Below are 15,992 nucleotides of genomic sequence, written 5' to 3'. Positions count from 1 at the left end.
TCCCAAAGAGAAGAAATTGGTTTTGAAATTAAAAAATAATAATAAAGTATCACAAAACACAAAGTTTACAATCATATTTTGATTCATTTCTAACAAAATACTAAAATAGCATCCATAATTTTATATCAATATAAAAGCACTCTGTCAAGAAAAATCAATCAGTGAAAAGACAATCTAAAATAATCCAGTTTTCTGTTCTTTCTAACTCATCTTCTAAATAACTTTCAAAATAATCTTCCTAATGCATAGGTGTGACCAAATCATCCCCCCACTCAAAAATATTAAGTGCCATTGATTCATCCCAGTCTTTTCTGATGAGTTATTATCCATATTACTCCCCTCTCACCAAGCGGCACCCCTCAGCTCTGTCCTGAGCCCTCTCCTATTTTCTCTACCCTATTTTCCTTATTTGAATCCATTGCTCAGTACATAACCAACCAGGATTTCAGAGGAGTGATTCTGACTAAGAGATTATATTCAGGTAACATTTAACATATAATAATTTTACATATATACATACAGAAAGAGAGAGACGGAGAGAGAGACAGAGAGAGACAGATAGAGAGAGACAGAGAGATTGCCAATGTGGAAATGTTTTGTAGTTGTGTTTGTGTGTGCGCATGTGTGCGTGCATGCAGGCACTCATGTTTGTTTTTTTAATCAATGCTGTGACCAGTTTATAGGTAGGAAAGAAACTATATTTTTGTTAATAAAAAAACATACAATTCAATTCTTTAAATTAGTTTAACAATGGGCACTGGAGAGAGAGATCAAAGAAATGACCAGAGTGTATCTCATACTACAATCTCATCTCAATCTACATATCCAATTCTCTTCTCTCTCCTAGGCTGTAGACTTGTGTAAATCCTGCCTGCAGGACCTGGATGTTCCATAGGTATCACAAATTCAACATGAGTTTTGTTTTAGATATTATCTTTAACCTTAAATTTACCCTTCCTCCTAACATCCTTATTTATTATTTTAGCACTATCATTTTTCTAATGGGCTAGAATCACAATCTAGGAATCATTCTCAATAATTAACTCCTTTTTTATGCCCTTCATATCTAATTTATTGTCAAATATGATCAATTCTGTCTCTTCCCCATTCATACTTCAACCATGCTCCTCCACAGTGTCATTATTTTTTGCCTGGACTATTGCACCAGTTTCCTAATTACTTTCTATGAATCCAGTGTATTCCTTCCCCAATATGTCCTCCACAGACAGCTGCCAAACTGATATTCCAAAAGTATAATTCTGACCAGCTCACTTTTAGCTTAAGAAGGTTCAGTGACTCACTAATGCTTCTGGGTAAAAATAAAATGCTATTGTTTGTTTCACAATCTGCCTGCAGTCTGTATTCAAAACTGACTTATACATTACTTACCCTCATCCACTTAGACTTCAGCCACCTAATATCCTACTTGACATTTTCCATATACATCATGCCATCTTCTGAACTTTGACAGAGACTGTCTACCATAGTTCTTGGTTATTTTTCCATTTCTGCCTTTCAGAATCCCTACCCTTTCCTCAAGGTTATATTCCATCTCTTTTTCAGATTCTCATTGTTGTCAGTGTCCACTCTCCTGGAATCTATATGTAATGTGTGTGTGTGTATAATATGTATGTATATGTGCATACATATACATGTGCATACTATGTCTATATACATATATTATGTATATATATATTCCACATATATATGAACACATATTCTAATTTTTTACTCATCTGTGAACATGTTATATACTCCCAGTTGAATATAAGCTCCTTGATAACAGTCTGACTTTGGTTTTTGTATTTCCCCAAACTGAGCACAATGCCTGGCACATAGTAGTTGCTTAATGAATTCTCTACAGAATCCATTAGTTAGAAGGAACCTCAGCAGTCTAGTCCAATCCATACAGAAAAGGGATCCCCAGTTTAACATATCTAACAAGTCATATTCATCCTCTGCTTGAAGAACTCTAGGGAGAGAGAACCCTGCATCTCTCAAAATAATGTTTCTCATTTTTGTACTGCTCTAAGTGTAAGGAAGTTTTATCTGGCACCAATAGTAAATTTGCCTCTTGATCACATCTACCCCTTTCCTCTTACTAGCTCACTTTATAGATGAGAAAATTGAGGCAAACACTGTTAAGTGATTTTCTCAGGGTCACACAGTGAGGAAGTGTCTGAGACCAGATTTGAACTCAGGAAGATGAGTCTTCCTGCCCCTAGGCCCAACACTCTATCCACTGCATCACCTACCTGCCCTCCTGGCATGTTATTCACCTCTTAATGAAACCCAAGTTCACATTTGCTTTCTTTTTTTCTTTTCTGCCACATCATATTGATGACACATAATACAACTAAAGCATATTAAGTTATCAAGATCTTTACCAAAACAACCACTAAATATCCATGAATTTCTTATCTCATACTAATGTAGTTGATTTTTGTTTTTAAGTATAGTATTTTACATTTATCCCTTGCTTATCTTTTTTATCAATTTCAGCCTAATAGTCTATGATGGAGAACCTTTTGGAGACCTCTTGCCATGCTCCACCCCCAGAGACTGCATCCTGTGCCCTGCCTATTCACTGAGGGTTGAGCATACCTAGCCCTAGCTCTTACCCCACACAGGGGAGAGAGGAAGTGCTCCCATTGGACTGCTGGGCAGAGGGGAGGAGGGTGGGGAAAATGTCATCAGATGTGGTAGAGAAGGAGAGGAGGCTAAATGCCCACAGAGAATACTCTGTGTGCCATCTTTGGCACCCATGCCATAGGTTTGCCATCACTGGCCCAGATTGTCAAGATCCTCTTTGAACAGAACTTTCCCATTGTGCCTGATAACTGGATAGATAGATAGATAGATAGATAGATAGATAGATAGATAGATAGATAGATAGATAGATAGATATAGATATATACATATATATTTGCTTAAGTCATAGATGGAAATATTGAATAACATGGATCTAAACACCAATCACGGGGATATGACATGGAAGATCTGCCATGTTAAATTATACCATTAAAAACTACTGTTTGAAATGGAACATCTTCTTTAACTATATGACTGTATAACCACTAAATCCATATTTATCATCTCTGCTAAAATGCATGAGATACTTAATAACAATTCTGCTAAAGATAACATTACTAGGACTAAACCCCAAAGAGATCAAAGATAAAAAAGAACAAATATATATATATATATATATTTTTTTTTTTTATAAAGCAGGTTTTTTTTCTAGTGGCAAAGATCTGGAAACTGGGAATATCCATTTTACAGGAATATCTGAACAAATTATGGTTTATGAATGAAATTAAATACTCTTGAGTTAAAAGAAATGATAAAGGATTATATTCAGAGAAACATAGAAAGACTTGTATACATTGAAGCACACTGAAGTGATCAGAAATAGAGAATAATACAAAAAACAACAACATTGTGAAGTAAAATAACTGAAAAAGTTGAGAACTTGTATCAATACAATGACCAACAACAAAAATTTCATAGAACTTCTTATTAAACTTGCTCATTGTATTCCTTACAGAAAGGTGATAGATTCAGAACTTAGACTCATACATATTTTGGGAAAGTAGTTTATATATATATGTTAGCTGTTGTCTATCCTTTACATGATCACATTTGCACACTTACTATACTTTTTCTTTATATTCTAGGCAGTGACCAAATGATCACTGTATATCACTGTGCACCTAGAATTGTATATTTGTTGATTGAATTTATAATGGTCATTTAATATAATAAATAAATAAAAGTCATTTTCAAAAATGAAAGCCAGTTCAGCAAAATTTTCTGGCTCCTAATTATATAAACCTTTCCATTCATTCTGTATAAACTACCAAGACACTGGTCTAATCTATCATCTTTAAATATAATTGTCTATATCAGCATGTCTGAAGGAGGGGAAAAGACAAAGAATTACTTATATATGCATCATCCTCGCCTGCTAGAAAGAAGGAATTATTCATGCATGGCAAAAGATCAATTCTCAAAAGACATCCCCTACTGTATATGTATTTTAGAGTCCTCTTGTCTCACTTCTTTATTTATGGCTTACATTTGGTCCATAGAGAATGGGCCAGAAATATCACATGGAGAGCAGAGTATGTTTTCTCGGCAATATTTCTCTTGGATTTCTTCCCTTATGCCATTAAATATTATTTCCCATAGTTTTTTTTCAGAATCTGTCCTTTATAAAATAATAATAAAAATGTTGCTTTAAAAATATTCATTATAAAATGCAGAGTCACTTCTGAGGTTTGGAATCATCTAGAAAAGTTATGACACAAATGATGAGTTGGTACTTTTTGTCAAACAAGTATGTTCAGTTACAACATCAAATGTTTGTTGTGAAAAAGCAGAACATGATGAAAACTATTTCCCAGTCCCCTGCTTGATGACTCATCTACATCCAAAAGATATTGAGCTCTAATTGCAATTATCATTTGCCACCAACAGTTTGAAAGTTCTGGACTTAAATGTAGCCAGGTTTTTAAAGCCCCAGAAACTGAAAAACTGGTAGCAGTTAGAGAGGATTAAGTCGTACCTATCCTTAACTACTGAGGCTTTCAAAAGTGGAAATGGCTTAGGGAAGAAGTTGTTTACCTATTATTTGAGATCTTCATCCAATGTTTAGGTGACCACTTTCAGATATGTTATATTAGGAATTATTTTTTTAGAGATTGTATATCAAGGCTACCAATTTTCTTCAGAAATGTTACTCTGTGATGATTGATTCTGGGCCTGCTACTAAGAACAAAAATAAAGAAATTCATCATGGACCTAAATCTCCTTAGAGAATGCTAGAGGAGCAACTGACTGCCATCCCCATATTGTCAGATTATCTGTAAAGCCAAACTCTAGCGGTGGAGCCAAGATGGCAACATAGTAGCAGGAGCCTTCTGAATCTCTTTCCAACCAATCATTGCAAAGCATCTCAAAAGGACAGAAATCAAAACAAGACTAGTAAAGGGGCTCTCCCATTGGACACAGCATGAAAGGTAGGAAGTGAGAAAAGATTCCCACACTAGAAGGGAGTAAAACTGCACTAATCAAAGTGCAAACTGACCAACCCTCCCCCACAACACTTACCACACTGGTTAGAGAGGGCCAGGGTAATCTCCAAATTCTCAAGGATGAGCTGAAAGCAACACAGACTTGCCCCTGAGGGCTGTGCCAGATCTTGTCAGTGAGACTTGAGGTTCAATAATGCAGATATTGGTCCTTGTAGTGGGGGCAGCAATGGGTTTGAGGGCCACAATGGGGTTGGCCACAGCTGAGGTATCAGGGGCAAAGAATACAGCCTTAGGGCAAAACACACAGTACAAATGAAAATCCAAGCCACAGCAGCAGGGGAATATAGTCTCGGGGTAAAATACTTTATAGGGAGATAACACAAAAAACATCACAAATATACTTGCCCTCACTCAGGCTTCTGACAGGGAAGGGAAGATTGCACCAAGGCAAAGCCCTGTGAGACAGAAGCTAAGAAAGCAATGCCCACCAATATGTAAAAATCCCAATCCTCCAGCAGCAAAAGAAGTAAGCAAAAACAAAAAAAATGTGCTCTGGACTTTGGAAAATTTCTGTGGAGAAAAAGAGAAAAATATAGAAGTAACAGCAGAGAGTGGGAAACAAAGCAAATACATCCAAACTTTCTCCCCCCAAATGGAAATTGGTCACAAGCCTTGGAGGAATTAATAAAAGAATTCAAAAACCAAGTAAAAAAGATAGAAGAAAAGTGTGTGTAGGAGGGGAATGAAAGTCATAAAAAAAAATAACAGCTTAAAAAACAGAATTGCCCAAATGGAAAAAGAGGCACAGAAATCAAATGAAGTAATGAGCAAATTAAATTCAGAATTGACCTGCTGGAAGCCACAAAAAGCAGGAAAGACCAAACCAAAAAGGAAAATCAAAAGATCATAGCTGAAAATCAGTCTTTAAAGACTAGAATTGGGCAAGCAGAAGTTAATGATCTCATGACACAGCAAGAATTAATAAAACAAAATCAAAACAATAAAAAAAATAGAAGGAAACATTGAAACATTGTTTCACATTGAAATGAAAACATTGAAAAGACAACTAACCTGGAAAACAGATATCATAGACAATTTGAGAATTATTGGACTACCTGTAAGCCTAGGACAACAACAAAAGCCTAGACATCATATTACAAGAAATTATCTAAGAAAACGTCCCTAAAATTTTTGAACAAAGGTGCAGAATAGACATTGAAAGAATCCATAGATCACCCCCTATATTAAATCTGAAAAGATGACTCTAAAGCCAAATTATAGGTGAAATATGCTCTCAGGAAAAATAATATATGCTAATTGATAGGATCATAGATCTAAAGATAAATAGAACATGAGAGGGAATCTAATCCACTTCCCTCATTTTATAGATAAAAAACCTGAGACCGATTTGTTTGAAGTAATTTATCCAAGGTCACACTAGCAGTAGAAATAGAATATGAGATTTAATCAAGGTCCTCTGACTTCGATCAGCAATCTTAGTACCATACTAATTCACTGCTTTGGATGCATTCCAGTGGCCAGTGATGTTTATTGGGACTTCCAAAGATGGAAGACATATCTAACTGATTCAAATTCTCATCAAATGGAACTTCTCACACAATTACTCACAGAATATACTCCAAGTCAGCTCAGTGATGCCCAGGTCCTTGGTAACTAAACAATGGTACCTTAGTGGTTCAGATTTATTCTATGTGCTGGTTCTCAATTTGTTTTCTGTCATAGATCCCTTTGGAAGTTTAGTGAAGACTAATGACTAACTCTCAGAATATTTTAAATGCATAAAATATATAATATTGCTAAGGAAACGGTTTACATTAAAATAGTTGTCAAAATTGTCTTTAAAGTAAGTTTAGAGACTCTAGATTAAGAATTCCTTATACAAAGTGAAGTCAATTCCTGGAAATACCTAATACAAGTATAATGAATAGAAAAGAGGTCAAGAATAGGGCAGCTCCTGAGGTTTTTCTCTTTTGGTAAAAAAATAAAATAGAAATATAGAACAGGATACTTGAGTCACTGCTTTGTATTCATGAGATAATTTTGATGAATGGAGTTCAAAAGTGAAACACCTATTAGAAAATGATATGGAATATGACTAAGTGTTCTCTATAATATACAGAAACCTAGAGCATTACACAGGATGTGACTTTAAAGTCAAAAATCTACAAAGCATGTTTGGAGAGCCCTTCTTAGCATTGTTCATTAGAGATTAATGACCCAAAATTGTTTCAGAACAGTATGTTTCATTATTATGAACTTAAAAGGGAAAAAAGTAGCATTATATCCAGTTCAATAAAGCCTAGGCACAGCAAATTTACCTTTAATTCACAATTAGAATGGGAAATTTCTCTATTATCAACCTTCCAATACATAGAGCACAGATCTCTATTAAAGTCTACCAGAAGCTTCCTTTCAATAAACTGGCCAGTCACTATGAAGTCAAGATTATTTTCTAATTACTTATGTAATCACCACAATTTCCCTGTAAGATATGATTTTAATACCAAATCAGAAAGCCTTCCAAACAAAATGTGTTGCATCTATATCTTAATTTTATCCATACATCATCAGCCATGGTTTAAAATGTTTTATCATTTTCTCTTAAATTTTCATGTTGCTTAAGGTTTTCCCTTTGAATTCTAGTCTTAGAGTTGCTATCAGTTGGCATAGTTTATTTTAGATACAAATAAACATTTAAAAACAAATGCAACAATTATAGTAATGGAACTTTTCCCCTATCCTAACTTCCATAAAGGTGAGAAAAAATCAAGTCCTTTCTCTTCATTGCTATAGTGAGGGACTATGAAAGAATAATACAAATACTTTTTGCATAGTCAATATTCTATTTTAATTTATTAAACTTTTAAAATCTCTTTTTAAAAGATCTTTGTTACTTGGTAGTAAGTGGAAGGAGGATATATTTGGAAATAAATTTTATGTAAAAATAAAATTTAAATGAATTTAACAGTAACTGTAACTGTAACTGTAAGGACATCATTAGACATATTGCAAATACAAGTGATTCTCAGTTACAAGAATATTAAAATGCTGAATGGCATTTAATTCGGAACTTTAGTCACCCACACCTGTACTTTCTGAAGGCAAGAGAAAATGAAAAAGATGTCTACCTAACTGGTCATCCATAGTATTAGCATCCTTAGGAGGAAGTTGTTCCTATTTAGGCTTAGTAATCATAAAAATAAGTCAAATCATTATTTCTCTCTTGCTCTCCATGCTGAATGCTATTGTTAGTTAAATACTATTTTAAAATTTTAATCATTTCAGAGACTAAAAAAGAAAACATGGAAGCTTCCCCCCCAAAAAAACCCTAGAAATGAACCAGAAATATTCTTTAAAACTAAAGCACTTTTAATCACAATGAAGAAAGGACACTAAAAATAGTAAGAGGAATTGAAAAGGAGAAATTGCCAATGTACTACAATTTTTTCAGTTCTCTGAAATTATATGATCTCAAGATTTCTTCTCAAAGATACAATTTTAACTCCATTATTTAAACTACCATGGTTAACTATTAAAAGAAAAAAGGGGAGGCATTAAAAAGTCAATGCATATTTAATTTTAGGGAAGATCTAAAAAAGGCTAAGGGGAAAAGTCAGAATGATCAGGTAGCAGTAACTGAGTTAGTGGGCAGGAAAGAATGATCAAGCAGTCCATGCTGATATTGAATATGTTATTGCCAAGTTCACCATTAAGCTAACCTGGCAACTCTAGGTGATAACAATGACAAGTGATGATGCTATACAAATGGAGATCAATCACAATGACTTTGATCCATAATTTGCAAATATTGTCAAGAATACTCCACAGAGGTGGTCTGGGATAATCAAAAGAACACTGATATAAGAATATAGAGACCTGAACTCTAGTCTCTGAGGACACTTATAATCATGTAACTATGGACAAGTCACAGTCCCCCAGAATCTTAGTGTATGCAACTGAAAAACAGAGCAAAAAACCTATTTCACCTACTCCCAAAACTGCTATTAGGAAAGAACTTTTAAAATGGTAAATTTTAGTATAAGTTGGAGGTTTTATTAAGGAAACCTATCCTTAACATATCTAATACTCTTCTACTTAGAAGTTAGGGATAGAGATCTGTGATTTCACTACTATAGGGAATTCCAAGTGAAGAATCTTAATCTATTAAATAAGATTTGTAGCTTCTCTACAGTCAGTAATCTTAGAGAGCTGCTAAGTGAAGAGTTGAGATGCCAGAAGTGGATGACACAGGCAGCATATTCCAGAAGTAGAACTTGAATCCAAGTTTCTTGAGTCAATCCCTACCCTACACTGCCTCTATTTCGTCTTTATATCTTCTCTTATTTAATAACTAGATATTTATCCCTCTTGTACCTCCATTCACCACCATTCCCACAATTTAAGAACAAGCATGACATGAAGGGAAAATTGAATCAAGTAGGTCTCATTGTGTTGCCTTTCAAGATGATGACAGCTCTATCTGTTACTGACTTTTGAACTGATAATCAGGAACCATGATGATTACTAGAATATCTATGGGAACTTCTAAATCACTAGTGTTCAGTATGCCAGATTCCTCAAAGTAGTAATTGACTCTCTGTCACTGTTCATTGGCTTAGATACTTCCCACAATTAAATGACACTGCTTTTAGCAAGCTTATTAATTATAGTTATGAGTGTGGTCAGCTGACCAAGGACCTGGTTTAATGATAAACATCTTTAGAGTTCTTTAATTTGCAAAGCATTTGACATTTAATTGGTTTCATTTGGTTTAACCAAAAGATTTACATAGTAGACAGTATGGCAATAAATTAAGCATCCCAGGAACTGAAATACCATTTATTATCATTTACTAAGTGACTACTTGAATATACAAGATGACATCATACTCAGTGAAATAAATGGGTAGCTTCACCAATTCTGATGCATCCATAAGGATGCCACATGTGATCGCTATGTTGCTATGAGTAGAAAATCATGTACAAAGGGATTCTCCTTTAGTGCTCTTCTTAACATCCAAAATACTTTTAACATGAGCCACCATTTTGAATCCTTTAAAAAATAGCTCCCTCCTTTTTGGAATTGCCCAAAATATATGTTCCTTTCAAGATCATTAACTATATACAATTGTAAATTTTATTTTATTCCCCTTTGCTTGCCATCCTCCAATCATCATGTCATTCATTTTGGTTGGAGAATGGGTCTGGTCTTTGTAAAGTCTCAAACTTTCTGAGCTGATCAAAATTTAAACTAATATCAACCATTTCAGTTGGCATTAAAATGGATTAACTTTAAATGCCAGCAAATACAGGGTAAGTTTCAAAATTCTGAAAAAAACAAAGTACTCCCAAAACTACATCCATCAAATATCCTAACAATTGAAAGTGCATAAGTAACTTTTCTTCCAAGAGATCATAGTCAAACTCAAGATATTCTTAGTTCTGAAACTTGATATTATGAACAATTATTTGACACATCCAATTCTATCCCCCCATGACTTCTTGTAATTGATACCTAGAGATATAGGATTACTTAGTTATAAATGAAGTGAAGATTGAAAATGAAATATGGATGCCATTTAATAAAGGTCACAAGAAAAATTTTATTAAAGAATTTAGAAAATATAATATTTGACCTCAGAGGAAGAATTTGAGAATAGAATTTATGAAATCTTAAATTCCCCCAAATTGGGAAGGTTGTATATGAGAATGATCTTTGCCTTAGTCTTTCTTTCAAAGGTTTATCTTAAATGTTTCATTGTTTTAAGCAAAGATTGGAGACAATTAGAAATGTAATATGAAAACTTCTTACATAAAAGTGCTTTGCTGAAATAATCTTATTCCATATAGACTACTTTTGGATAATAGGTTGACTACCTGTTATTTAGAAAACAAAACAACAATAACAAAACCACTTAGTTTTTGATGAACATAGTATGCCTTAAGCTTTTCATTAAAAAGTTCAGCAAAGGTTTCTTTCTACAAAGCCCAAAGTTCTCTTGACAAAGCTCAAGTTCAAATACATATCAGAAAGTACTTACAAGTATCAGTACATACTGACAAGGACACCAAAAAGCTAATAAATACCAAGTAGCCTAGCTTTGGAAGTTCCTAAACTACAAACAGCATAACAGCAAAGATATTAAGAGGTTGTCCAAAGACAGGCAACACTTGCATTCTTGAGTAAAGGAGTAAATAATGCAGGGAGGGATACAAATGAGTCAATGCAGGTAGACACCAGATTTCCTGTTACTCTCTAAAAAGTATGTTTTATGCGAACTAAAGAAATAAATTTCTAATCAGCTATCTAAAAAGTGTATAAACTCTGCCTTAATAAATGTACATATAACTACCATTGGAGAGGCTTTGCCTTGGGACTGAGGGAACACTCAAGGTGAAACTGTATCCCTGACTGGAACCTGACTTGAAACAGCTGTTACTACGACTGACCTCTGCTCCTTACAAAGAGGTTCTAGTCCCTCTGGGAAAGAATCTGTGGCTAAGCCGAACAGTGTCCATCAAGACCAGCAGAAACTGCTGGCACGCTAATCACCTTCTCAGCAATACTGATCCCGTTTCAGAACCACCCTGAACTTGAATGAGAAATCCATTTGTGAGGAATGGGGTTTGCAGCGTTTTCTATTGCTATTACTTCCTCACCACAAACTCTGGCCCCTCTTTCATTAAAATCGGAACTGGGCTATATTTATAGCAAGTTAAACCCGAGTTAAGGTGCTGGCGATGACAAAGCACCACTTTAACACAAAGGTCCCAAAGGCAGTCTCATAGCAGCAATTTCTTCACTCATTAGAATTACCAGCACTCACTCCTTGACTTTCTAGTCTACAAAGTTAGGAGTGAGTCAAAGAAGAGACTCAGTTCATAACTTTCAGCACATGAAGGAAGCAAACGGTCCTAGTTAAATGGTACTGTAGAATAACCGACTACTCATAAGAATGAGATATTTAAATGTCTCTTAAGGACACCCACACTCACCCAACCCCAACTCTAATAGGGTGAAATTGGGAAGAGGGAGCAGGAACCTCACTTCGGCACATTCCCAACCCCTGAAAAACCTTAGGGTCCTCAGAGCTAGTTTGAAGTAATAAAGAATAGTTTGAGCATTACTTACCATCTCTCCTGAGGTTAGAAGAGCGTAAGGCTTTAATAGATCCGCTCTGGGGAATCGCCAAAGTGTCCCAATAGCTACAAAAGTTTGCGCACACTATAGTGTACAAGAGGATGAGACGGTACATCTGGCTTCGCGTCCCGGGTCCCAAGTTGCTCCAAGAAAAAACCTGGGATTCCCCGCCAAGGAAGTCCTGCACCTCACCGCTGCCTGAGGGACAGTCGCGCCCCTGGAGATAATCCGCTGCCTCTGCTGCCTGTGCTAGTCACCGAGTTCTCCCCAAACTTCCTGCATGCTGAAGTTTGTGAGCCTTGGACAAACAGCAGGTTGATTTCCTCCCCACAGCCCCTCCGGTGGCCAGCGAAGGCAGCTGCAGAGGGAGGATCCAGATGTGTTGGTGCTGGTCCTAGACTAGACCCAGCATGCACTCCAAAAAGGACCCGTGCAACCACTGCTGCAGTCAGCCTCTGCCTCAGAGCCGCGCATACAGCATGCTTTGAGAATCCGAAGGCTGGAGCGCAAAAAGCTTCCTCTGAGTGACTGAGAGCTGCCCTGGCTACTGAGCATGCCCAGTATCGAATTGGGAGTAAGCTCTTTCCCTCTTGGGGCTTGGACTGGGACATTGAGTACAGGAAAGAAAGAGACAGAGAAGAAAAGGACAGAGAAGCCTGCGAGGACCAAGACTTGTGTCGGTGCCAGTCCAATCCTCTCTAGGGTTTTCATTTCAACACCCTCCGAATCAAATAACTTTTTTCTTGGGGTGTGCAACTTGTTAAAGGAGAGGTTGAGGATGACTGGTGATTGGCTATGTTCATTCATTCATTCATTCATCAAATGTTTATTTAGAAACTACTCTGTGCAAGTCACTTGGGAGCTGCAAAGAGAAGACCTGTTATTCAGAAAATAGTGTGATATTTTAGATTGAGTAGTGCTCTGAGATTCAGGCTTCTCTGCCACTTGCCAATTAAAAAGGGATACCTACTCTTTCCAAGATTCTTAAAATCTATTTCCTTGCCTGGATAAAGGTAATAGTATCTACCAATTTACTTCACAGACTTCTTCTGAAGATCAAATGAGTGAACGCCTGAGAAAGTGTTTAAAACCTGAAAAGCAGTAGCCTCAATTGAAATATCACTATTCTACAAGCCAATGGAGGGAAAGGGAAAGGGAAAAAAGGGAGAAAGGGAAAAAAGAGAAAGGGAAAAAAATAAGTCAAGGCTAAACCCCTGAGCCCTTAGTCTTTGGGAAATAACTCTAGAACAGGGCTTAACTGGAGGTCTGGGAACTTTCCAAAAATATATATTTGATAAATTTATTATAATAAAAATGATCCTAAGTATTTTATATTATGAATTTTAAAATGTTCATCTGCCTTTACCAGATCACTGAAGCCAACCATGACAGATGAAAAACCTCTCTTCTAGGATATCTGATTTTAGGGGAATATCAGAATACCAGGTAGCCTTCTAATTAAAGTAACTTAGCAGTCTTAGGCTTAGGCTTAGGAAGACCAAGTTAATGCAGTAGCAAAGTTGGACTCTAGTCCAACTTTTGGTAACCTGTTGAATTATAAATTTAAAACAGGGTCCCTTTTCAGTAACTCTACAATGTTAATAATTGAATCATTGATTTACTTTAAATATGCTAATTAGCAAAATATATTTAATGGCTTTTTAATCTTGTCTTCTGGTGCCTAGATAAGAATGTTCCCAATTTCTCCAATACCCTAGAATCTTGGAAGGAGGGGGAAAAACAAACTTGTCTAGAAATTGAGATCATCTGAGAAAATCCAAGTGTCCCTAGAAAAGACCAGAGGAGTTGATAAATTTATTAGGGTGGACAAATTGAAGTAAATCTATTGTATACCTCAATACGGAGTAGAATAATTATTTAAATTAGAATGTTAGTTAACTGAATAAGGTGAATAAGGTTCATTAACCTGTGAGATGTGGACAGCCTAAATTAAAGGGTCAAAAGTCCTGAGTTCTTGTCTTGATTATTCTTAATATCTTAATGTGGTTCCTTGAACTAATCATAATTTCTCTGTGTTTTAATTTCTACATTACAGTGGTATCTGAAATATTTTAAGAGCAAAAATACAGAGCAAATACTTTGAAAAGTTAATAATGATGTACAAATATAAAATAGTATTATCAACTGGCATTGGGATCTCAGCTAATCATAGGCTTTTAGTTATTCATGAGTATTATAATAACTATTTGAGTAGTTTTTCTGCTACCACACTTTTCTCCTTCCAATTCATCATGCATATACTGCAGTAAGTGAATCTTTCTAATTTTATTCCCAAACATCACACAAGTTTTTTATTTAGAGAAACTTAGATCCTAAAAAAATTTCTAGCTTATTTCTTGCTCTGTACTTTTGCTCTTTGTAGACAATATATTTGAAAAGATTATGTTTGTTTATTGAAGATCAATCTGTCCTTCAATGTCCAAGACAAGACTTCACTTCTCTGGGAAGATTTCTTTGATCTCCTACAGACTATGGTAATTTTTCCCTTTCCAAAACTTCCCAAAGTCTCCTGTGCTCTCTAGGAATTGGAGCTGAAGGGAATTTTGATGGTCACCTAATTGAACCCCCTAATTTATTTTAATTAAGGAAATTAAGACTAAGAGTTTGAGTACTTGCCCAATTTAATACAAGCATCTATTATTATGAGCAAAGTACTATACTAGATCCTATGGATGCAAAGGCATTAAAAATAAATAGTTCCCATTATCACAGAGATGGGGAGACACAAAATTTAGATGAAGTAAATATAAGCTAAATTGAGAAGGAAGGGAGTACTAACACAAGTGATCTGGAAAGTCTAGTTAGAATAGAATTCAGCCTATAGGGAGGCTAATGATTCTAAAAGCCAAATAAAAAGTAGGTATGTTCTAGGTATGAGAACATGGGAAAGTAAACTTTTATTTTCAAATGACATCTGAAGTGTAAAAGGTATGAAAGAGAAGTAATGACTATCTCTCACTAACAAAATAAGTTCCTATTTGGATTGGTCTTTTCTATATGAATACTAAATCATCCATTAAACTACAAAGAATGAGAGCATAGTATAGATAGATCACTTTAGCAAAGTCCTATAAGAATAATGTTCCATATTTTCCTTGAGGACTTCAAAGCTCCTTATGGAAGAGAAGAAAATAATTCCTGCTCTAAGCCTTAATTAAGAATAACAAAATATTCTGGAATTTAGGGCCAATCTGATATTTAGCTATTCCTTTCTTTCCCTCATTCAAATGCCACCTAGGCACAATCTCTCCTAACCTCCTACCTGGAATATAAATACATATATCATCTTATATGTATGATTTGAATTGTCTGGAACAGTAGATAGAAGCCACAGTAGGAATGATTTTTAATGCTAAGTCCAGGAGTTTGCATTTTTGACTCTGAGGAAATAAGGAAACACTGGAGATTTTAAGCAGGGATTTGAAATGGTGAGGATTACCCTAGAAGATCATATTTCATCAGCTGTTTAGATGATAATCTTGAAAGGGAAAATTGCACATTTTAAGCTCTATTCTATTCCTTAGCCTTATGAGTAATTCCATGTTGTTATCCACCAGGACACCAGACTTTGTGTCTGTCCATTCTTATCCTAAGATACATGCTTTTTGGATCTTCAGAGATTTAATTCTCTTACCCTATCAGAGTTAACTATTCATCTTTAGGATTTAGCTGGGATGGAGTTATCTGGAATGATCAATTGATTACTGTTTTGATCATCAGTCCCAGGATGGGACCTCAAATGCCATCAATTCCAAAACCCTTAATTATATAAAT

At 35.4% G+C, this 15,992-nt stretch overlaps 1 protein-coding gene across 3 annotated transcripts in view; it reads right to left on the bottom strand.

The window, feature by feature from the left end:
* Positions 1-12,858, bottom strand: part of PDGFD (platelet derived growth factor D) — a 323,396-nt gene extending 310,538 nt beyond the window's left edge. The window contains exon 1 of one of the 3 annotated variants that reach the window (XM_001362937.4): positions 12,189-12,858. In XM_001362937.4, coding sequence (XP_001362974.1) covers positions 12,189-12,312 — 124 coding nt within the window. In that variant the 5' untranslated portion in view covers positions 12,313-12,858. The remainder of the gene's footprint in view (positions 1-12,188) is intronic. The other 2 variants (XM_001363021.4, XM_056794451.1) reach the window with 2 other exon arrangements.
* Between the last annotated feature and the right edge of the window lie 3,134 nt (positions 12,859-15,992).

This window comes from Monodelphis domestica, chromosome 4 (genome assembly GCF_027887165.1).
Source record: "Monodelphis domestica isolate mMonDom1 chromosome 4, mMonDom1.pri, whole genome shotgun sequence".
NCBI lineage: Eukaryota > Metazoa > Chordata > Mammalia > Didelphimorphia > Didelphidae > Monodelphis > Monodelphis domestica.
Note: the sequence above shows the minus strand (reverse complement) of the source record. Positions and strands in the feature narration are given on the sequence as shown.